Raw genomic sequence first — 21,570 nt, 5'->3', positions numbered from 1 at the left:
CTTGCGCGGAAGCAAATGTGAAATCGAAGATTATCCACAGTAGCAGGATTCAGGTGCATGCACGGTCACCTCGCACAGAGTCTCCGCCTTGACGGTTAAGTGGCAGGAGAGACCTGGGGAGTTGCACGTTTCAGGGTCAGACTAATCGGTCAGGATCCACTGCGCACGCCGCGCGCGGCAGAGCGACCAGCGACGGCCGCCGGGCGCCGCAGAGGATCCGGTCCGGCGGGGAATGGTGACGTTTGGAGTGACGGGGCGGCGACGAAGTCGTAGGGCTGGCTCCTCGCTCCACCGCGATCCCGAGCTTCCTCGCAGCAAATGATCTTGGCGCCACATGGGGCCGACGGCACGGATCGTTGACTTTTTGACCGAGGTCGTCGTGCCCAACCTCCTATCTCCTTGGTAGCCAAGGAAAGAATCGACAGGTTAAGGTCTCAGGGCGCCATCTCATCTATATTCTATGCTGGCCCACGTTTCAGGGTCTCCATCGATCCATCCAGCGCTGATGCCAGGGCATACGCACACGGGGCATTCCGGACACATGGATCAGATGGATGCGATGCAAGGCTAGTTAAACTTCACGTGTGAGTCGAACCATACAGATTACTCCAGCTAACGGAGATATATGCACCATAGGATTGTTTAGTTCTAGATTAAAATGCTTGTGATTTGTGAATGATGCCATCATGTTAACCTTATTTGGTTGTGTCTAATCATCAGAAGAATACTCGTCCTCTTGCATAAACATATCCAACAATAAACTTAGCTAGGGCATGCCTTGCCCTTTGGGACATCCACATCCAAGGCTACATAATGCTGCACTGCAGGATGGCCAAGAAATATCACCACGCTGTTCTTCATTTTTAGCATCCGGCCGGGACACCAAATTGCTGGGCTACAAGGGATCCTGCTCTAGATGATAGCCGCAGACGTAACAAGTGACACCACTGCAACTACGCTGAAAGCAACGTCCAATGGTGGTAGGGTCCAACGAACGGCTACGATTTACTAGCTCTTGTGAACTCGAATTTTTCTTAGAAGGGACGGAGAAATCCGCGCAGAAGCTAGACGCCTTGAAATTCGCCGCACGCAACACTCACAGTCACAGTGAAGTAGCGAAGACAATGGACATCGCCTTGGCTGCAGGCTAGCAGCCCTAGCTAGAGCACAAATGGTATCCTTTCCTTTTGTGTACAGTAGAAGCCGTCGCAGATGCACCTAGTATAGACGTTCGTAGTCTGTACATGATGGCGATTTTGCCTGCTAGTGTTCCTGAGAGAGAGACTCTTTTTTTGTTTTTTTGACAAGGAGTAGCCAAGTCCTTTTCTTTTTTGGAACCGTTACAGGACTTGTGTACCTACCTACTAGTCCTCTAATCTAAGTACGGTATCATGACTCACAAACAAGTGCTTTCGGTGATTTATTTGTAGGCATGTGATATATAGAGTGCGCACTCGCAGGCGTGAGTGTGTGGTGTGCACGTATGATGGTGGTGTGTCTCATCCTTGTAATAATCGCAAAATGGAAAATAAGGGTACCTTATCATAGTCACACATAGCAAATATAGAGTTTTTTTTCCTTTTCGACGTATAAAATTATAGCATGGTTTTCAAAATGTAATATAGAGTCACACAAAAAATGGTGCTATTATGAAATGAGTAAGTTGATGGTGACAATGGGTTATTCTGCACTTGAAGAGTAGCGTATGCAGTTTTAGTGCCCTGATCAAAGATACCTTTAGCATCTGACTCCTCTAGTGAGCAAGCAGCCAAGATTAAGGAAAAATAAGTCCAAAGCACGCAAACGTTTAGACAAGATTACAATAATATTGGGCCATCCCAAGGGCACGTCAAAAACAATCTTGTTATTTTAGAAGTATTAAATAAAATTTGCCTAAAAACTTTTTTACATATGGGTGCTAATTCGTGAGATAAATTTAACGAGTCTAATTAAACCATAATTTGCAACAATAATGCTACAATAACCATCCGCTGATTATGGATTAATATACCTCATTAGATTCATCTTGCGAATTAGCCCATAAATTTTATAATTAGTTTTATAATTAAATTTTATTTAATACTTTTAAATAATAAATAATAAGATTATCTTTGATACGATAGAGTTAAATAGCCCTTCAAAAATCAAACACACCCTTGGTCGCCGCCCAACAACGCTCACCTGCCACCTCATCGTGTCTCCACGATATCTTGGACTCTCAGGTCGTTTTCGGACGGAGATAGAGGATTACTATGTAGCACTAGAAACATGGACTATGGATACTGGGGGCTGCGTACTACGGTCTAGGGGCTGCTAAAGACCAACTTTATAGCTTCCTTTTCTTCAGAAAAAAAACAGAGCACTCTGCTATTCTTGATATATAAAAAATACCATCCCCATCCCCAGTCAACTGAAAATGGACTTAACTTTAGAAAATGGATTTAACTTCATAAAACGGACTTAATAGCATGGAGCCATGAACAGAGTAATTTACTCATCCAGTTGAATCAATAGATTTTACTGGGATGGTAAGCCAAGCATATCGGAAGCTGACCAATTACATTTTCATCACCAGCAATTTCAGTGGAGCCAGAACATCAATACAACTTCATGTAAATCATCTCATTCAATATGCTTCATTGCAAGATAACTCATGTCTCAACATCTTCTTTCCTATTACAGGCTCTACATTTCTCAGTCCCAGACAACAAAAGGATCAACAAAGAAAGGCTGCGGAAAATGAGTCCATATTACATCAAACTTTGAAAACTTCAGGTCCAACAGAATCATAGCTTAACCTCAACATCCACACCGGCAGGGAGCTGGAGCTGCATCAGTGAGTCAATTGTTTGGGCAGTTGGATACATGATATCAATCAGCCGCTGATGCGTCCGGATCTCGAAATGGAACCGTGAATCCTTGTGCACGTGGGGAGAGTTGAGCACACAATATACTCTCCTCTTGGTCGGCAGAGGAACAGGACCCATGGTCTTTGCGTTGGTTGTTTTGGCAGCGTCAATTATCTTCTTGCACGAGTCCTCTATCAAAGGAACCCAGTAGGACCGCAGCTTAATTCTGATCTTCTGCTTGGGTGCCAACTGAGAACAGATAACATTCAAATTAACTGTTAGTCATATAAGCAACTTCTGAAGGCAAACTGAAGAGTGAAGATACCACATAAAAATTGAGTTAGGCAAGGATACTGTTTCCAGTAGGAAATTGAAAGCTTACAGAACTTTAATTTCTTTTACAACAGGCATATGCTTATGTTTTCCACAAAATGCAATCAACTAATAATGCCATAAGTCAGGACACCTTAATGTAAATGTTTAATAAAACAGTTTTCCACTAAAATAAATCCACTATCAATATGGGCAGAACAAGAGTATTGGGGGAAAGAACAAGAGTATTGGGGGAAAAAAGAGAGACAATGGCTACATTTGTTTCCACCTACCCTCATCAAGATTTAACAAATTTCAGTACAATTGAAGCTAATTCAAGCTGATGAGATGCATATCTATGATCAGCCTCTTCAATAATATGCAGTTCATGGTTACTTATCAAACTCTAGGGCATCCTCTGATGGCACAACATCATCATTAGCACCATGTACTGTCAACACCCTGCAGTTTGGGTCAATAGATGTGCATGCACTCTGCAAATCTGTCTTAAGACGGTCCATCAGACTTTCTTTGGTCACACTGTAGATGATATGTCCTGTTGTGTCTTCCACATCGTTGAAACCATGCTGATTAATCCTTTCCATATAATCATTTCCAAAACGATCTCCAATTCCACGTTTCAGATTAAACCTTCCAGACAGGTTAATAACTTTATATATATCGTGATACATGGATGCATAGAGGATAACCACATTTCCTCCCTTACTGTGGCCAGCAATAGCATGGGTGTCACGTTTGTGTTTTTTGAAATGTAGGATCACATCATGTAAATCGTCCACTTCTTTATAGTAGTTTCCATATTCAAAAGTACCTTCACTTTCTCCGTTGCCAGAAAAATCAAAACGGAATATGCTGATATTTTCTGATGCCAATGCATTAGCAAGACTCAATATAGTTCTACCATCCTTTGATGATCTAAATCCATGGCACAACACTACAATATCCTTAGATCCAGCTTCATGCAAAACACCAACAAGCTTCTCTCCGTATCTGTTTCTTATCACTATTTCTCTTGTGGTGCATCTAAAGAATCACTAAAAGAGGAGCTCAACTGTGCACAAGGCCTCATAACAATTTCTTTTCCAGCAGGTCCATACAACAACTGCACACAAATATGCACCATGGACATGCTTAACAAGCAGATACTCAGTGGCAGATTAAACAGAACTACCTATGTTCTATTTTATTAGTAGTCATTTTGGACATAGACTACAAAACACAGCTTGGTCAATCTTTTCTAAATAAATACAGGCATAGTTTTAGTGACAAATCTATCTATACCATTTCCATGTGAGAAAAGTAAATAACTTTATGCAAGTTTTAAAAGGTTGACTATTGAAACTGCAGGAAGTATGGACCTATCAAATTCTGGGTCAGAAAAAAAAATTCTCCAATTGTCCACTCCACTCCAGCAGTGTAAGGACAGCACCAACAAGGTTCCAAGGGAGATAAGCAAGAGGCATGGCATAACTTGTCGAATTTTTAACACAACCACACATCTAGACACTGTTATACATATCTCTGTTTATAAAAATACAGTTGTATTTATTACACAACTCATATGCCTATGACAACTTGCTAATAGAATATATAGTTTGTATTTATTATACATTTTCTAAAAAATGTTGCATTTGTTATACAACTGTAAAAACGGTAGTGTGTGAATAGATCTTTAATTAATCGACACCTTATAATCTGGTCCCATCAAAACAAATGAGGTACTCCCTCCGTCCGAAAATAGTTGTCACTTTGGCTTTGTCCTAAGTCAAACCTATCTAACTTTGACCAAGTTTATAGAAAAAAAAAGTATCAACATCTACAATATCAAATAGTTTCATTAAATCTACCATGAAGTATATATTGATAGTGTATTTACTTAGCACTGTGGAAATTTACTTTTTTTATATAACCTTCGTCAAATTCAGAGATGTTTGACTTGGGACAAAGCTAAAGTGAAGCAATTTGGGATGGACGGAGCACATCCTTCTCAATTTATCTTCAATTCTTCATCAAGGAGAGGATTTTTATTTTCCCCATTTACAGATTAATTAGAGGAGTTCAAGCAATTAATGCAAACTGCAAAGGAGGAGTCCTGGATCATAAGGATAATCTATTGTTTACGTAAATATAGATACATGCATCATAAAGGAAAGTAAGAATAAAAGAACAACTACACAGCAGAAGCAAACCAACACAAAAAGACAAAAAGAGCACATAGAATGAAAGATGGTTAAAAAGAACTCAAACACCAAATGACAGGGATAGACATTGTTTTTGCCACTGTTCTGGATATCTACTTTTTTAGAGATCAGCAATTGGGCATTTGGACATCTCTTCTTAATCAGAACAAATGCTTAGGGCCACCATTCTTTGAGTGGGCTGAACAATTCCGAGGAGCAGAGCAGTAATGGGCAGAAAACTTTGAAAGTTCCATCCAAAGAGCTTTCGAGAATTAAGTTCAACTTGGAAAGCTACACCGTCATAGACCATCAGATATCCTTGTTCCAGTTCAACAGGAATGATTTGAAGAACAGGCTGCATGCTCATGAATAATCTATTCAATAAGGTAACTACGCAAAACTCAAGCATCAAGGATGCTAAACTGTCTACGCTGATATGACATTACCAACATACATTCCTGACACCCAAATCAGTCACATGAGCAATAGTTGGCTTTTAAGTGAAACAGCTTAAAAATTGTGCTGACTGCCAAATTGTCTGTCATTCTTCTGACACACTGACCATTGAGTCAGAGAGTTCATTTGCTCCAAGCCTCCAATAATGTAACTGTGCCAAGTAGCATGGTTTCACCCTGAAGCCTGAACCATTTCTTAATTTACCAAAATTCTGAGTACACAGTCTTTTCCATTTATTATGATTATACAAACAAAATGTGCTTCGTGCAGCAATAACAGACAAACGTATGTCACATGGTAACAACTTATCACAGTATAATCACGGCAGTGACAATATTAGAGATATACATTCGGTAACATAATCTGGAGGTTTTAATTGTTAGGGAAGGTACCTGCTCTCCATCATCCCCAAGCGACGATGGCAACGGAATTCCCGTCCCCTCCCCTTCCTGAAAGAACGAGCATAACAATTCTAGTCGCTGAATAAACAAGCTCCAACAGGTGCGAACTGAATGAACTAATGCCGCCATATAACCCCACGTTCCATGGCGCATACCTACTGACTGTCTACCACCTAGAAATCCACTGCTTTTCGAATATACGTGCTCGAAAATACTTGCCAATGTATCAGCATAGTCACGTACCGGTGGCGCGTCGGGGATGCCGTCTTCGGAAAGGGTCTCTGCGGGCGGAGCGGCGGCGGCGCGGGAGCGGAGGGACGTCGCGCGGAGAGAGGAGGGGAAGGAGAGAGACGCGGGGCTAGGGTTCGCGGTGCCGCGGTGGAGCAAGAGGAGCGGGAGCGGGGAGGTAGTGGAGGTGGAGACGGCCATGGCGGAGGAGGGGGAAGAGAGGACGAGGAGCGCAGTAGGCGTTTGCCGTGGGTTTTGGAAGGCCTCTGCTTCGCTATCGCGCTGTATTATCCGATTCGGGGGCAAATTTGCGCCTGAGCCCCTCCAGCTTTGTTAAATTCACGCTTGAGCGTAAAGAGCGAGGCCTGTCTGGTCTTTCTTGTTTCGGGCAAAATTTGCATTTCCTCTGTTAGTTTACAAGGTTATTTCGTTCTTGAAGCCAACGTGTTAACCAACAATTACTCTACTAATATATTACTTGTGTCATATAAAACTATAGTAATAAGTAGTTGGGTTATCCTAGCATAACAAAACAAGCCTTGTAATTTTACACCCAGGCAGTACGAATATTATCTTCTGTAGCATTATTTTCAAATAATTGTATCACTGTTTACCTGGATTTCGGACAAGAACTTCAACTAAAATTATGCAAATTACCATGTCGATCTGGTATAAACGTGCTCCTTTCACTCTTTCAGCCAAGTAGGCAACACACAGTTTCTTGTATATACCGCATACCCGTGCTCAAATGAAAAGGAATTGCATTTCATTGTGCTAAACATATTGAATTAAGTCAGCTCAGGCTATAAATAATTTGGAAGTACTGGTAGAAATTTTCAGCACGGAAGCTACGAAGTCTGGAGTGACATTTCACAGACATATAGAATGACAAGGGAAGCCGAACTTTACTACAAACAAACATCTATATTTACAATGGACCATTACCATTAGTTTCATTTTCGATTAACTGAATAAATAGCTGTAGCTATTCACTTCCCTTCCTTATCCCGGCCATCACCACCATCCCCAGCACTCCTTTTTCCAATCCCCTTCAGAGCAGCTACAAGGTCAAGGCTAATGTGCTGCTCACGAAGCCTAGAATATGATGGACCAGCTGCAGGCGCCCCCTGCTTAAGCTGCCACGGTAAGGGCTGCCTATTCGGAGATGGAAGCATATTTGATTCATTCAATGATCGATCGCCGAAATTTGGCTTCACTGTGCTATCTGCTCTATCAGAATCCATTGCACATGATACCTCATTAAGGTTGAACCCACGGACACTAGTTTCTGTCTTGTCACGATCAGATTTTGGAGATGTTGAGAATTGGGCGTTTGATGGCCAGAATGCCTTGCTCAGCTCATGAGGCTCAAGTTTTGCAGGCGGTCGACCAAGAGCACTGATTTTCTTTTCTTCCTCTTCTTTCACAATGACCATGTGATCAGGCTCTGCGGGCTCAGGACCTTTTTGCTTAATATTATCAAATATCTTATCCTGGTACAGATCCTTGCCACTTGACGAGCGCACTGAGTAAATGGTGGTCATTGGAAAAGCTTTCTCTGGTGGTGTGGCCGGTGTATAGTCAGGGGGGAGCAAATCATCCCAGTTCTCCAGGAGTTCTTTGTACACTTTGCGTAGAGTGACCTCTGTAAGGCCCGTTACTTTACAGATTTCAGCCTGGGTTTTGCGCTTGTCTTCGAGCTGACATGCAAGGTATATTGCAGCAGCAGATATACTTATTGGATTGCGCCTTGTGCAGAAGCATTTATTAACAACCACCTCACCGATATGAGCTGCAAGTTCCTGAGGAGTCAACATGTGGTAAGCTAAAAGCAGATATTAATTGGCATAATGCTTCAGTAACAGGTTTTCAGCTAAAATCTGATACCTGAGCAGATTTATTCAGCTGGAGCAAGCTGCAAAATCGAGGCATATGAACAGCAATTGAGTTGCTGTTAAGAGGTTGGCTCAGTTTCAGAGATTCGCCGAGTATTTTGATGTATTTTCCTATCTCTTTCTGAGGAAGATTGCTAGCGGTAGAGATTTCCTGGTCACATATTAAGCAGAAGGTGAATCGGTACTGATTGATAAAAGTAATGTTACATGAAAACAGTACAGCAAGTTCCAGATATTTGCCAAATGCCAAGTATTTTGATGTTTTTTTCCTATCTGTTTATGTGGAAGATTGCTAGCATAGAGATTTCCTGACTATGCAGTGAATAGAAGGTGAATCAGCTCTAGTCAGCAAATATCAAGTGTTTGAGTATATCTGAAAATGCTACGAGAAATGTTTGTATAACACAGATCAAATATATCCAAGTTGACTTAGCAAGTGTTTTAATCATTTGTCAATGAACATATTTAATGAATTCAGGTATTACCAACATGGTTAAAGTTAGCCCAATTTGTATTAGCTACAATTTCAGGTCACACAAGATGTAACTAAGCCAAGCAGTAATAACTAGCAGTTTGATTTTGGGGGGGGGGGATGCAAATGCACACTTACCAATGTTAATGATCAAGCACAGCATTGAGAACACGCTTTATTTGATGGCTAAATGGGATATCTAATACTTGGGATTGAACACTAAATTGTCTTGCTGACTTTGGTCGCTAATTTCATATGCTAGGACGCAACATATCTTTAAAACTGAAACCACTGGCTGATTCGAATTGACTCACACAATATCCAATTTCCAAGAAAACAAATCTCTGAGACACTGCATATTTACATTTCGAAAACAACAATTACCTATACAATCCTAAGTCCCTAACTGCTTGGAGAAAGGAACGCCTAGGCATCTATGTCTATCCATATTTGCACTAGAGCATTAGAACAAGGGTAGAACAAACAGGAGTGAGTGTGCGAATCACAAACAAACCTGCAGCGTCCGGGGCTGCTGCGCCTCGCGGATGGCCTGCACGAGCGCGGCGGTCGCGAGCGCCTCGACGCTCCGGTTCCTGAGGCAGGTCGCGGAGGAACAGTCCTTGAAGAGCTCGAAGGCGTGGTCGGCTATGTCCCGGTCGAGCCTGAGTATGGAGGCGACATCGACGATCTGGAGGTAGGCGCGGAGGCTGTCGACGGAGACCATGGGCCCGGCGGGGTCCGGGTTGGAGGACGCGGCGGCGGAGTCGACGGTGAGCGCGCGCTCGAGCTCGGCGAGGAGGCCGGAGAAGGCGGATGCGGAGCGGGCGAGGACGGGGTGGCGCTCGAGGGAGAAGGCCGAGAAGGCGGAGACGAAGCCCGCGGGGAGGAAGGGGTCCTCGTCATCTTCGCCGCCGGGGGAGGGGGCGGGGGCGGGCTCGACGGCGGTGGCGAGGTCGGGGGTGACGAGGGGGAGCGGGTGGAGGGTGGGGAGGAGGGGGAAGAAGGGGTGCGTGTGGAGGTGGCGCTCGAGGACGATGCGGGCGCAGGCGGAGCACTCGGAGACGGCGCGCGAGAGCGGCGGCTGCGTCGTCGCGCACCGCGCCGGCCCCGACGCGCGGCAGTAGGGGCACTGCGCCGCCTGCGACATGGGGGGCTGCGACGGGGGAGGCGGAGGCGCCGCTTGAGTGATGAAGACTCGACTTGAGAGAGGATGGCTTTGGGCTTTGGCTTTGGAGCTGTGCTCACACTTCACACTTTTCCCTCATCCATCATGTATAACTTCCTAATAAATTATACTGTCAATTTAATCCTTTCATCATTGTTTCACTGTGCTGATCCAGCTAGAGCAACTTGATCTCCTTTCTTCTCAATAGTCAAAGAGAAGTGAATTGCTATGTAAGCACCAGATGAATCCATGTCCTGTTGTGCATTGTTATGCTAGCAGTAACAGTCCCATGCTCAGCAACATCAGACAAAACTTTGGCAGCTGGGAATTATAGGTTAACACAAAAGGTAATGTAGAGAAGACTACAAGAGCCATGAGAGTAGATGAAAGTGAGCCATTGCCATCAGTAGAATTCGTAGTAGTCGAATGGATACTGTTCAAAGCTCTCCAAAGTCAAAACACCACATGCTGTCGGCAGTTCAGCATACCGATACAGGGCAGAGAGGCAGGCACAAAGAGTATCCATCTCGATTTTAACTCGCTCATGTGCTCGAGGGCAGCTTCATTAATCATTACTGTCGACAAAATTTTTACAAAGGGATCTGATCCCGTATATTTTGTCGGTGACGCTTCTGATCTTGTCAGGGAAATACAAAGTGGGGGTGTAGCGATGAACTTGGTAGTATACTCGGCGGCAGAAAAAAGGAGGGGGAAAACTATTAGGGGTCTTCACTGCAACCGTATCAACTCTCATTTACCTGAGATGCACAAAGGATTAGAGTCAGCCAAAATGAGTAGAATTTGTTTCGAATAAGGCATCAAATTGTGCTAGCATGTTCAGGGTCCAGGGAAACTGGTTTATATAGTTTCTTTGTAACATACACCCTCCGTCCCAAAAAACAAGTCATCCTAGGAATTCTAGGACATATTAACAAGAAGGTAAAATGATCATATTTGCCCCTATTTATTACCCATATTTGGCACTAATTGATTCTTGCATGCACATGCACTTTCTAAATAGGATAAGATGACTTGTTTTTTGGACAAACTTTGAATCCTAGAATGACTTGTTTTTTGGGACGGAGGGAGTATCAGCGCATTAAACATTTGGATCTCACACAATGGTGAATTACTGAGAAGTGTTGTAAGCACATAGCCACATGTCACAAAAGCAGACAAACATAACTTGCATGTGCAACCAAGTTAGTGCAACTATCCTATCAGCAAAATTGATAACAGAGGCAGACTCAAGTCAAAACTAGCAAGGCTCCTTTTTGAAGCATTTGTGACATAAGAGTCAGGATAAATGTCACGGGCTAAAATGTTTACCTAATTAGATTAACATAAGATTGTAGATAATGGTAATGGTCATGGTTGGTTTTGCTGCAGAACAGTTCAAAGTTGAAAACCCAAGCTTACCATAATTTTGGTATTTCTTTGAGAAGTTGTATAAAGCTTTCACAATGGCACCGTATCTCATTGATTTTAATGGTCCCATATGCCTGCAAAAAGAAATATTTAGAAATCTCTCAATTGTGGAAATAAACTATCAATGGTACAATAATTTCTCAATCAGAAAGATTAATATATGTGTTGATTTAACTTACATAATTTCAGTATACCGTAATCTCCATGCAGGAAAGCCTAAATGACATCTAGCAGGACCATACATGAGAAGAAGATCAGGTTCTGGTCCACCACAACCTGCGATGAAACCAGAACTTAGATGCTCCTCACTTTATGATAATATAGTTGATAAGATCAGTAACAAATGATAATTAAGTATATCAAACGGAGCATGCGTGAAAACAAGTTTTTCAAGCATACCTATAGCTTTCAGCGCACTGGCCATGTCAACTTCTGTAAATGTTGGCTCCCTTTTGCCATTTCCATGAGTAGCACCATTTAAGTAAGTTGAGCAAAGTAAATTGGCTGCTTTAGCAATACCCTCTTTGCCATCAGAACCAGAAAGGCACTCTATCGCCATACCTTTGTGGCTAGAGTGTGAATAGTTGATGCTTGAACCAATATCCTACATGTTGCCATGAACAATCAACAAGCCAAACAGCAGAGAATGTGCACAAAGTAAGAGAAGCTCAATAATGTAGCTAACCAAATACTCTCCTGCCTTCCCATCTCTTGAGCCCGTCATAGCCGGTTCAAATGATTTCTTCAGGACTCCTACGATGCAACATGGAATAGTAAGATAATAGGATAATCTTATGTGTACTAGATAGAGCCCACGGGTCTCTCAAGAAAAAAAAAAACAATTAGAGTCCATGCATCTATAAACTTAAAAGTCAAAACATCATAAGACAATGCGTAAGAGCAATATGGCAGTTAGTTTTGTTCACTCTGCCACTGTCTCAACTCTTGAGTATTGTAACAGCCAGTTTTGTTGCTTAAAGTTACTTGATTTTTATAAACCATGCTCATTTACACAAAAGAAATGATGATATAGGTACATTAGCAGCGAAGAATGAACTTCAAGCAGAAAACACATATCCTAGAAATTCAAATGATGAACTCTTTTGTCTCACCCTCAATGTCGTAGAGACATATATACTTCACACCCATAGTTGAGAGCCAGCACAATAGCTGCCTGATCTTCACGGTATTTTTAGCTTCCTTGCTATCTACCACGATGGCCAAGTACTTCAGTCTATCCAGGTGGAGATACTGATACTTCCGCAACAACCCAGACGAAATAAGATAGCATTCTAGATTGTAAATCAGAAAAGACCATAAATTAAAAAGGCTGATTGCCAAATGGATGATGCCCCAGAGCAAGCCCAAAATAAGCTTGAGAACAATCGATGGTCTAGACATCTGCACATAAAGAGCAAATACAACTTGTCATGGTCTCCCGCTGAATGCATTATCTGATCACAGAAATATATCTAAGGAGATATAAAAATGTTAGCAAGATTTAGATTCCAATCCTTAATGCATTCAGATAATTTGATGTCAACATGCAGTTACTGTTCTGGTTTGCATTACAGTTCGGCAGCATCATTTGTTCATTCATAATGTTATCTTTGTGGCTAATATTAGTTTTAATATTTTGTCAAAAACTAACACATGATAATCGGGAACATGGCTGAGCCTGAAAGAAAATTTTTTTGTTAAAAACAAATTGCTCACTCAGTACTGTTATAGTGTTATGTGCATGGGCCTGCTTTAGCTTCCATGATCTATCTCACACTCAGTGAAAATTTTAAGGGCTTGCAGCAATTAAAAAGTGCTCTTGACAAAACTAAAAATTTGTTAACTTTCCATTCAGGTGACCACAAAAGAAGGATTAATTGAACACCTAAACTTTCAACAAAGGTTATTGCCTTATTGGGCACATGCGAAGTATGGCTAATATAAATCTTAGAAAGAAATAGATACTGATCCTTTTATAGCATTCCTTCCATTCACCAGATCCAAATCTCTCCTCAAACCAATCAAATGATATAAATCAGAGTAAAAGGTTTAAGAACAGCTGCACAAGAAGTCAATTCATGAGCATGCATACATACATGTGGAGGAGCCTGATTCATGAAGATGGGGGCCTGACTGGGCAGAGACTCCTCCCTGAACAAGAAGCATACATTATTCTCTCAAGACAAGGGAAAAGGGGGGGCAGGGAGAATCATACACCCAACCAAACGAGATTTGTGAACATCAAATCCTGGTAAATTACATTGAACTTTTCCCTTCACCATTTCTACTTGCTTTCTCAACAATGGATTACAGCAAAACTTAAACACAAAGAGAGGCTAACAAACAAACAGCACAAGGAAACAAAAGAGAAAGGGAGACAATGATGTAAGACAAAAGGATGGTGAAGCTAGAAGCATAGGCAAGCAAAGAAATCTAACATGGCTTTGGAATCCATGGCAGTCGCAGGCCCGCAGCTGAGCTGAGACTGAGAGGGCTCCAGAGGAGGAATAGCAGAGGCACCAGCCACCAAGGACAAGGCGTGTGCAATCACGATAGAGAAACCTCTACTTATGGTTGGGGCAGGACTGCTGGACTTGGAAAAAAACTACAATCACATAAATCTCATGGGTCGGCGTCCCATTTCAAGTCACGTGTACCGGTTGTCCTGTTGACCGTTGTCCTCCTTAGTGTTGACATCCTTTGTTTCTTTGCTAGAGACTAGAGCCTTCACAGAATTAATTTCCCCTTTTCGCTTTCTAAGGTTCTCTATTTTTTTTCTTCTTTTCTAAAATGCTTTAGCCATTGAGCTGTATCCACGCTTGGCTGCAGGTACATTCTTTTATTCACATGTGACATCCACCACTGGTAGGATAAATAAACTACAAGACAGCATCAAATGCGGGGTGCGTTAACATCATATATTCAAACTTCAAGGAATAGTTTATCCGATGCCCTTCACGGCATCCTTGCACGACTCCTCCAAAAGCAGGTTACAGCAAGGCATCGTTCAGGCAGAATGGTCTGGCATGAGATGAGAAAACAAATGCTGCCTGGGATTCCTACCGTGCGTTTCCGCAAACACCTGGCGTGCGACCCGCGCGTGAGCAAAGAGCACAGCCAGCACCTCAGGAAACGGAGGGGTTTTTTTTACGGAGAGGGAAGGGGAAGAGTGAGCGGACCGACTTTCCAGCGGGTGAGGCGAGCGGCGTCCGTTGCCCCGCGCTTCCCCGGGGCCCGGCGGCCTCACGGCCGCATCGGCGCCGGGCGCGGAGGCGGATGCTACGGCCGGTGGAAGAGGAGCACGGGGAGCAGTTACGACTCGAGTTGTACTGATCTGACTCTGGAGCCGCCGACGAATTTTTTTCTTCAACCGGTCAGACTTCCGAATGCTAGTGGCCCGCTACTTTTTGAGGGGTAGCGGCGTGCAGGCCTAGCAATTAGCCCATTTAGAGACAACGCCCGAGCAAACGCCGCGCGGGCCGTTTTGGTCTGGCCCGTGCCTAAAACGGGCCGCCATTTTCAGCCGAATCTCGAGTTTGCTCAAAAAATAAAAAAAGTAAAATCTCGAGCCTCCAAACTGCGAGAGTGATCCAGGAAAGACATCGCAAAATGCAAAGGCAGGGCAATCACATCGCTGCCGAATAGGAGCAGAAGAATATCATCTAAAAAAAGAACATCTTTTTAGAGAGAGAATCTGATCTCAATTCGCCAGTGTGCTAGCTAGCAACTAGTATAGTAGTATGTGAGAGATATTGTTGGATTAGATATTCCTGCCTCGGATTACAGTATCATGTGCCCCCACCATACGAGCTTTCCTGTTTAGCCAGAAGAAGCAGAACAAGTGGCACGGTAGCAATCTGAACTGTCATGAGTAAGATTTTACAGTGCAAGGCAGCAGTAGTATTTTGCAAGTTCTGTCAGAGGAGATGCATCTATTTTTCAGCGTTTAGCTTGGACGGAATATGACAGCTTAGACGCAAGATCGTTCCATTGGGCACAGCAATGCCACGCCGTCCACCAAAACTTAATTTTCTTCCTCCTGTGCGCACGGATGTTAGGAAGTGCGACGACTATCTGTGTACTGTTACAGGAGAGCCTCTAGCTGCACCCTTTCAGTGCCTTCCACTCCATCATTGTCTCGCCGCTGGTGCCGGCCGTGATGGGTCGTCCTCACCAGTGGGAGGACCTTGAGACCACCATGATGGAGGGCCTGGCTGGGGCTGCATCCGATTCGGCACTTTTTCATTAAGTTTTGGTGGACGGCGTGGCATTGCTGCAGCGGTGTAAAGTAAAATTTGCTGCTTCTTATATAGAAAAAAGATAAAATCAAAAAGGTATAACAAATAATCACACAAGGGGCATATATAGTAGTAGTTGTAACCTTCTGAAGCGTATACACGCTGCCTTCGTTCCTCCGGCCAAACTTCTTCGTACGAACTGCCATGATCAAAACAAAACAAAAATAAAATCACTTAAACCGAACAGATCAAAGGGGCGGTGCCCGGGGCTGGCATCCGACAGATCCGCCGCCGCCGCGGGTGGGGGGTGGGGGCGGGGGCGCGCGGGGTCGCTGGAAGCCGCCGCCGGGGGGGGGGGGTGGGGGTGGGGGGGGCGGCGCGCGCTCGCCGGGCGGCGGCGGCGGCTCGCGGCGGGGCGGGGGGGAGCGGCGGCTCGCGCCCGGGGGGTGGCGGGAGCGGTAGATCCGCCGCCCGGGGGCAGGAGCGGTGGATCGGGGGTGGCGGCTCGGCGAGCGAGCCGGCGCCCTCTCGCGGCGGGCCGGGGGGGGGCGGGGGCGGTAGATCCGCCGCCCGGTGGGGGGTGGGGGGGGGGGGTGCCGGCCCGCGCGGGGAGTCCGGGGGGGGGGGGGCGTGGGGCGCGGGGCGGTCACCTGGCAGGCGGGCGGCGTCGGAGGGGTGAGGGGCACCCGCGCGCGGGAGACGAGCGCGGCGATCCGCCCTGAACCCTACTGTGACGTCCGTCGAAACGACGGATACCTGTTTCGTCCGCAGCTGCAACCTCACGTGAGATGTAGCGAGCTCACCCGCCATTGAAAACCCTGAAGACGATGTAACGCAAGCTACTGCAGTCTGCAGGCAAGGCAAGCGTGGAATCCACACCACGCGTGTTCTTCTTCCCCATCGGCAGGCAACACAACAAGAAGACGAAGGCGAAGACGACGGGCTGATCTGACGGCGGCGGGCGCGTGATCGGAGCTAGCGAAGGCGTTGTGTGCACGCGTGCGTGCGCGCCGCACGCCCGTACTGAGTTAGGCGCCATGATTTCATATGACATGACGTGCCGGAAGCGGCAGCCAGTTAGTGGCGGAGCCACTCGGGTTAGCGATCCCTCTAGCCGGAGACTTTTGTGTCGGCCGGGCTCCAACCAGAGACGAGAGGATCCGAAGATATTACACGAACTGATGATCGGATGGGTACTACTGGGTTTGCCTTGCGTCGCGGCCGAATGATGGGTTCGCGCGATTGGATGCGCACGCGGTGTGGGCCGGCCTGTGGCTGCTCGGCCGCTGCTTATCCTAACCCTAATCAGACGAACCAGCTTGAGGCCTTTTGCATCAGCTTTCCACGGCCGCATACTAAAACTTACAAGGAGCTCGCGCGTGATCCGATTATGAGTTCCTGATAGCACTCCCGCTCTTGATCGCTCCGGCATCATTGGTGCGTCGCGCATAATCTTCGTTGATGGACAGGTACTGAACTGAAAGGCGCCGATCCATCCATACGTGTCGAGCTCGACCTGGCCGCGGGCTCCAGAGGTGGCTGCGAGCTTTTCCTCAAACTTTTGGGCTCGATCATCATGCGTGAATCATGACCCGCATCTCCTAGCAGCCATCATCGGCTCTCTGCACTGCATCCAATCGCTGTGCATTAGCGCTCAGAAAGATCGACATCATCATAAGATCGGATTTTTCATAGCTCACAGGAATCATACAAAGCTCATCCTTCAGATTTGCTTATCCTGTTCCTTTGGCCGTTGCCTCTTCCTTTGCTGGGATAATGGCAGCTCTGAGATCATGTACTCCTGCTACTTTCTTGCTTTCTTTTTTTGGGGGGCCGAACCCAACAAGCACGTACCTGCAGGGGAACCGTGTGGATCGGCATCAAAGAGACACACACGCGCCGACACACGGATGCACGCATCAGAGCAAAAGGATCAGAGGGCTGAAAAAGGGCAAAGATCAAACGAGCAAACGAGCTAACAAAGCAAACCCATAACTCCCCTTTTGGTGCATCTCTGTGCCTTTGCTGCTTTTGTACCCGTCTTGAAGCTCTCACACGGCATGATTGAATGCCACGTCTCCTAAAGCTCCGGATCGCTAAGGGTGGTGATGTTTCACCGTTTCCAGAGGCGCCAGATCTTGGACATGCCAAGTACATGGTGAGATTGGTTATTTGGTTTATTTCTAATCTGGATAGGAGTTATGCAGGCCAACTCAAACCAGGTTTATGTAGTATTTTGTGGGTTTGTTTGGTTGGCTGCATATTTTGTCTCGATCCGCATAAGATTTTGTTTGGATGGCTGCATTGCTCCCTAGGCTGTACTGTTGCATCTATCTGGGACCAAAACTTGACCAGCCCGAGCCTGTGCAGCCTGCACAGCCGGAGACGAGGCTCATTTGTGTTTCCCACTGTGCAGGCTGTACAGGGCTATTTGCACGACTGAAGCCTGACTAACGGACCTATTCACACAACCAAACATCCAAACCAGCACTATGCAAACCTGGGTAGACACTTATACAGCCTACCAACCACAGCCATACCAACTCCCATTACCCAATCGGGCATTGCTCCAATTGGTGTTGTACTGTTGTGTGCACTAGCGCCACGTAGTTGAGGAGCACAAGCACTTCTCTGCAGCATGCCAAGAATGGCCTGACCATGCTTGAGACAGTCCAGAAACGACAGCTGTTGAGTGAATCGTAATCTTTCCCCTTGCAAAAGCCACACCTACAGTCTCTAGCTTTTCTGTCGTTGCATCATGAAGATGGCTGCAGGATAAACTCGGATACAGTTGATCCATCACATCGGTTAAAAATCAAACTAGTTCTGAATGCGCCTTCCCCCGCTGAAAACAAGTTCACTACTGCTGCGTCCTGGTGTCCACCATATCTTTTCTCCGTCCCAGCGAAATGATGTTCACAAAGGGGTTCGCTGTGGGTGTGGGCTGACACATTCAGAATCTTATCACTGAATTCAGACTGTTTCACTTTCACAGGCGTTGGATCAATCCAAGATATTTTGGGTCCTGCTCCCTCTGCCTCAGCAGAAAAGAGCAGCGCGTGCCTAGTTGTCATCCTCGTCGTAGGTCCCGGTGGTAGGGCCCATACCTTGACTAAAGTAACTACCAGTGCATTATGACAATCTAATCCCGGTGTTTAGGGTTGCATCTTCAGACGCCAAAGTTTCCTTGAGAAAAGCAGTAACCGCGTAAAATGGTTGCTTTTGAACTGCATCATTGGATAACAAAAAAAAAATACTACAATGTGGGTGGAGTAACGTGCTGTTAAAGTTGATCCACAAGATAGGAAACATCAATGGATCATCGGTTTTTTTTTCCCAATCCTCTACCTTGGAAAATGTTGACGCTGACAGTGAATCCGGAGACCACGTGTACGGGAGCAACTGGTGCGAGCTGCCCAAGTGGCAGGCCGAACGTGAGTGTCAGATTTCTAACGTCGTGGTCGTCCTCTTTATTTCCCCGCGTCCGAGGCGAGGTAGGTACGGGCTCAACGGACTGCCTCGAGCCCTGACGCAACAGAACAACCGGCGCGCCTAGTCTGAAACTCTAAATTCAGAGCCAAGATTCTGATTTCCGACGAACCCCCCGCGGGTTAGTCAGGTAACCGGCGCAGCTACCTCACCGGCGGGGCCGTGCGAACGCGATCGCCGGCGAGAGACGGATCGCCGTGAAAAGAACGTGGGAGTAAAAGCGGTGGAGTGAGCGCCAAGCGTCAGTAATGGCAGAAATCGACAAGAAGGGTGAGTGAGATGAACCGGCAGGGCGAGCTCAACCTCCCCCCGCGTGCTGTCGCCGCCCGGGGGCGGCGGCGCTGTTGCGTCGCTCTCGCGCGGCACGGCGATTCCACAGTGCGCGGATGCGGGGAGGGCTCGGCGCCACACACGCGGCGGCGGCGCTGCGCTCTCATGGACTACCAATCCCCTCCCCTATGCTCCGGAGCCTCTTCTCCGGTTTTCTCGCGGGGCTCGGGCGCTCGGCCGTCTCCGACCGCACAGGACACGGGAGCCTGTCACAGAAATAACGCCTGACAAAACCAAATTGGAAACTTGGTTATGTTCGCAGGCAAAAACAAGCTTGAGGTCGGCTTGTGAACGGGCAGAGTGAGATACCTGTCGATGCCAGTTACTTTGATTTGAAAGGCTTAGAAATCGACTAAGTGCTAGATAGCTCGGTGATTAGCTAAACAATGATGGTGCTTAGAACTAATCGAGAGGGTAACAAAGAGAGAGAGAGATGAACAAGATGTGCCATACCCCCAGTTGATGAGCCGGCATCGCCGTTGTTTGCCATGGCGAAGAAGAAATCGAACCGGAGTCGAAGACGAGGGTGGAAGGGCCGGCGATGATGTCGTGCAGAGGCGGCGGCGCTTCCCGTCGCTTCGGCGCCCCTTGGATCGGATCGGCTAGGGTTTTATGTGGGCTACAAGCACCGCGGCGAACCTCGTCATGCGTGCCCCGGCCCCCCACCTTTCTTTTATATGACGCTGCGCGACGGGGGCCCACATGCCATCGTCTTGGCTGTGCGCCCCCGATCGGGGCGCGTAACGGACTCCGGATCGGTCGTTGGACCGATCCGGGGTCGAGATAAAGTTAACATTCTCCCCTTTGATCTCTACTAACTCACTCACTTCTTACGTCCGATTTCATTCAGATTAGTACATTGAGCATGACTCGTCTCAACAGTTATTACTGTTGGATTAACAGCCACAACGTACTTTTCCGTTTGAAACAGAACCCTACTTTTGGGCCCTTACTGTCCAGGAATCATAGGCTTTCCTGTAAACCCATGCCGGCTAAGTGTTCTCTGAATACATTGGGTGGTAAGCCTTTTGTGTAATGTGTGGTAAGCCTTTTGTGAGCGGATCCGCTAACATCTTCTTTGTGCTCCAATACTCAAGACTGATTGTATGATCCTGGATTTGCTCTTTAACAACATAAAACTTTATGTCAATGTGTTTGGCAGCTCCACTTGACTTGTTGTTGTGAGCGTAAAATACTACAGGCTCATTGTCGCAGTACTCTTTAGTGATTTTTCTATGCTGTCAACCACTCTTAATCCGGATATGAATTTCTTTAACCATTTAACCTGCCCCGATGCCTCGTAACAAGCTATAAATTCTGCATATATCGTAGATGATGCAGTGACTGTTTGTTTGGAGCTTTTCCACGATATAGCTCCACCTGCGAGAGTGAACACATAGCGTGATGTGGATTTTCTATCATCCTTATCTCCCGCAAAGTCTGAGTCTGAATAACCCTCTATCACTAGGGATTCAGATCTCCTGTATGTTAGCATGAGGTCTTTCGTTCTTTGCACATAGCGCAAGGCTTTCTTAACCATTTTCCAGTGTTTTATCCCTGGATTACTCTGGAATCTGCCAAGTATCCTGGTGACAAATGCTAAATCAGGGCGCGTACAAACTTGAGCATACTGTAGGCTTCCGACAGCTGAAGCATATGGTACCGCTTTCATCTGATCGATTTCATACTGATTTCTGGGACACTGAAATTTCCCATAACTATCGCCCTTGACTATAGGAGCAGGTGTTGGTTTACTCGCATGCATACCGTACTTCTTTAGTACCTTTTCTAGGTATGCTTTCTGCGATAATCCTAAAACCCCTTTGTTTCTTTCTCGGTCAATCTCAATTCCTAAAACGAATGAAGCTTCACCTAAATCTTTCATGTCGAATTTCGAGGACAAGAATTTCTTTGTCTCCAATAGCAGATCAATATCACTGCTAGCAAGCAGAATATCATCCACATACAGAATAAGGAAAACGAATTTTCCATTCTTAAATTTTGCGTAAATGCAGTTGTCCTCCTTATTTTCTTTGAAACCAAACTTTCTTACGGTTTCATCGAATTTCAAATACCACTGTCTGGAGGCTTGCTTTAATCCATAAA

At 45.8% G+C, this 21,570-nt stretch overlaps 3 protein-coding genes and 1 pseudogene across 9 annotated transcripts; all 4 read right to left on the bottom strand.

Annotated features, from left to right (window-relative positions):
• Positions 1-2,597: 2,597 nt before the first annotated feature.
• Positions 2,598-6,723, bottom strand: LOC112875096 (30S ribosomal protein S10, chloroplastic). The gene is made up of 3 exons (XM_025938801.1): positions 6,463-6,723; positions 6,211-6,267; positions 2,598-3,098 (listed from the first exon to the last, which is right to left on the bottom strand). Exons 1-3 carry the CDS (start codon positions 6,646-6,648, stop codon positions 2,787-2,789), a joined length of 555 nt encoding a protein of 184 aa, XP_025794586.1. The 5' UTR covers positions 6,649-6,723; the 3' UTR covers positions 2,598-2,786.
• LOC112875095 lies at positions 3,105-6,202 on the bottom strand (annotated as a pseudogene).
• Positions 6,724-7,216: 493 nt separating the features above from the next.
• Positions 7,217-10,159, bottom strand: LOC112874580 (plant-specific TFIIB-related protein 1). Its single transcript, XM_025937970.1, has 3 exons — positions 9,329-10,159; positions 8,335-8,493; positions 7,217-8,249 (listed from the first exon to the last, which is right to left on the bottom strand). Exons 1-3 carry the CDS (start codon positions 9,959-9,961, stop codon positions 7,437-7,439), a joined length of 1,605 nt encoding a protein of 534 aa, XP_025793755.1. The 5' UTR covers positions 9,962-10,159; the 3' UTR covers positions 7,217-7,436.
• A 200-nt stretch (positions 10,160-10,359) lies between these two features.
• LOC112874581 (dehydrodolichyl diphosphate synthase complex subunit NUS1) lies at positions 10,360-16,443 on the bottom strand. Of its 7 annotated transcripts, XM_025937973.1 has the most exons (9): positions 16,296-16,443; positions 15,789-15,844; positions 13,504-13,558; positions 12,520-12,808; positions 12,093-12,160; positions 11,807-12,011; positions 11,587-11,683; positions 11,399-11,481; positions 10,360-10,737 (listed from the first exon to the last, which is right to left on the bottom strand). In XM_025937973.1, the coding sequence occupies exons 3-9, from the start codon at positions 13,522-13,524 to the stop codon at positions 10,730-10,732; spliced, it is 771 nt and encodes a 256-aa protein (XP_025793758.1). In that variant the 5' UTR covers positions 13,525-13,558; positions 15,789-15,844; positions 16,296-16,443; the 3' UTR covers positions 10,360-10,729. The 7 variants fall into 7 exon arrangements, with proteins under 7 accessions (XP_025793758.1, XP_025793759.1, XP_025793763.1 ...); XM_025937974.1 differs by lacking the exon at positions 16,296-16,443 and having other exon boundaries at positions 15,789-15,901; XM_025937978.1 differs by lacking the exons at positions 15,789-15,844; positions 16,296-16,443 and adding an exon at positions 14,591-14,709.
• Between the last annotated feature and the right edge of the window lie 5,127 nt (positions 16,444-21,570).

Source organism: Panicum hallii, chromosome 9, assembly GCF_002211085.1.
Source record: "Panicum hallii strain FIL2 chromosome 9, PHallii_v3.1, whole genome shotgun sequence".
NCBI classification, from domain to species: Eukaryota; Viridiplantae; Streptophyta; class Magnoliopsida; order Poales; family Poaceae; genus Panicum; species Panicum hallii.
Note: the sequence above shows the minus strand (reverse complement) of the source record. Positions and strands in the feature narration are given on the sequence as shown.

What these genes read in the sequence shown, in the direction of transcription:
- LOC112874581 (XM_025937971.1), bottom strand. An exon ending in ATGTCTCTACGACATTGAGG is followed by an intron (nt 12,161 to 12,519) that starts GTGAGACAAAAG and finishes GTTGCATCGTAG; the next exon opens with GAGTCCTGAAGAAATCATTT. An exon ending in CAGTGCGCTGAAAGCTATAG is followed by an intron (nt 11,684 to 11,806) that starts GTATGCTTGAAA and finishes GTTTCATCGCAG; the next exon opens with GTTGTGGTGGACCAGAACCT.
- LOC112875096 (XM_025938801.1), bottom strand. Translation starts at nt 6,648, where the DNA reads ATGGCCGTCTCCACCTCCACTACCTCCCCGCTCCCGCTCCTCTTGCTC. An exon ending in GCATCCCCGACGCGCCACCG is followed by an intron (nt 6,268 to 6,462) that starts GTACGTGACTAT and finishes TCGTTCTTTCAG; the next exon opens with GAAGGGGAGGGGACGGGAAT. An exon ending in TTGGGGATGATGGAGAGCAG is followed by an intron (nt 3,099 to 6,210) that starts GTACCTTCCCTA and finishes ATCTGTTCTCAG; the next exon opens with TTGGCACCCAAGCAGAAGAT.
- LOC112874580 (XM_025937970.1), bottom strand. Translation starts at nt 9,961, where the DNA reads ATGTCGCAGGCGGCGCAGTGCCCCTACTGCCGCGCGTCGGGGCCGGCG. An exon ending in AGCAGCCCCGGACGCTGCAG is followed by an intron (nt 8,494 to 9,328) that starts GTTTGTTTGTGA and finishes ATATGTGACCAG; the next exon opens with GAAATCTCTACCGCTAGCAA. An exon ending in AGCTGAATAAATCTGCTCAG is followed by an intron (nt 8,250 to 8,334) that starts GTATCAGATTTT and finishes TTGACTCCTCAG; the next exon opens with GAACTTGCAGCTCATATCGG.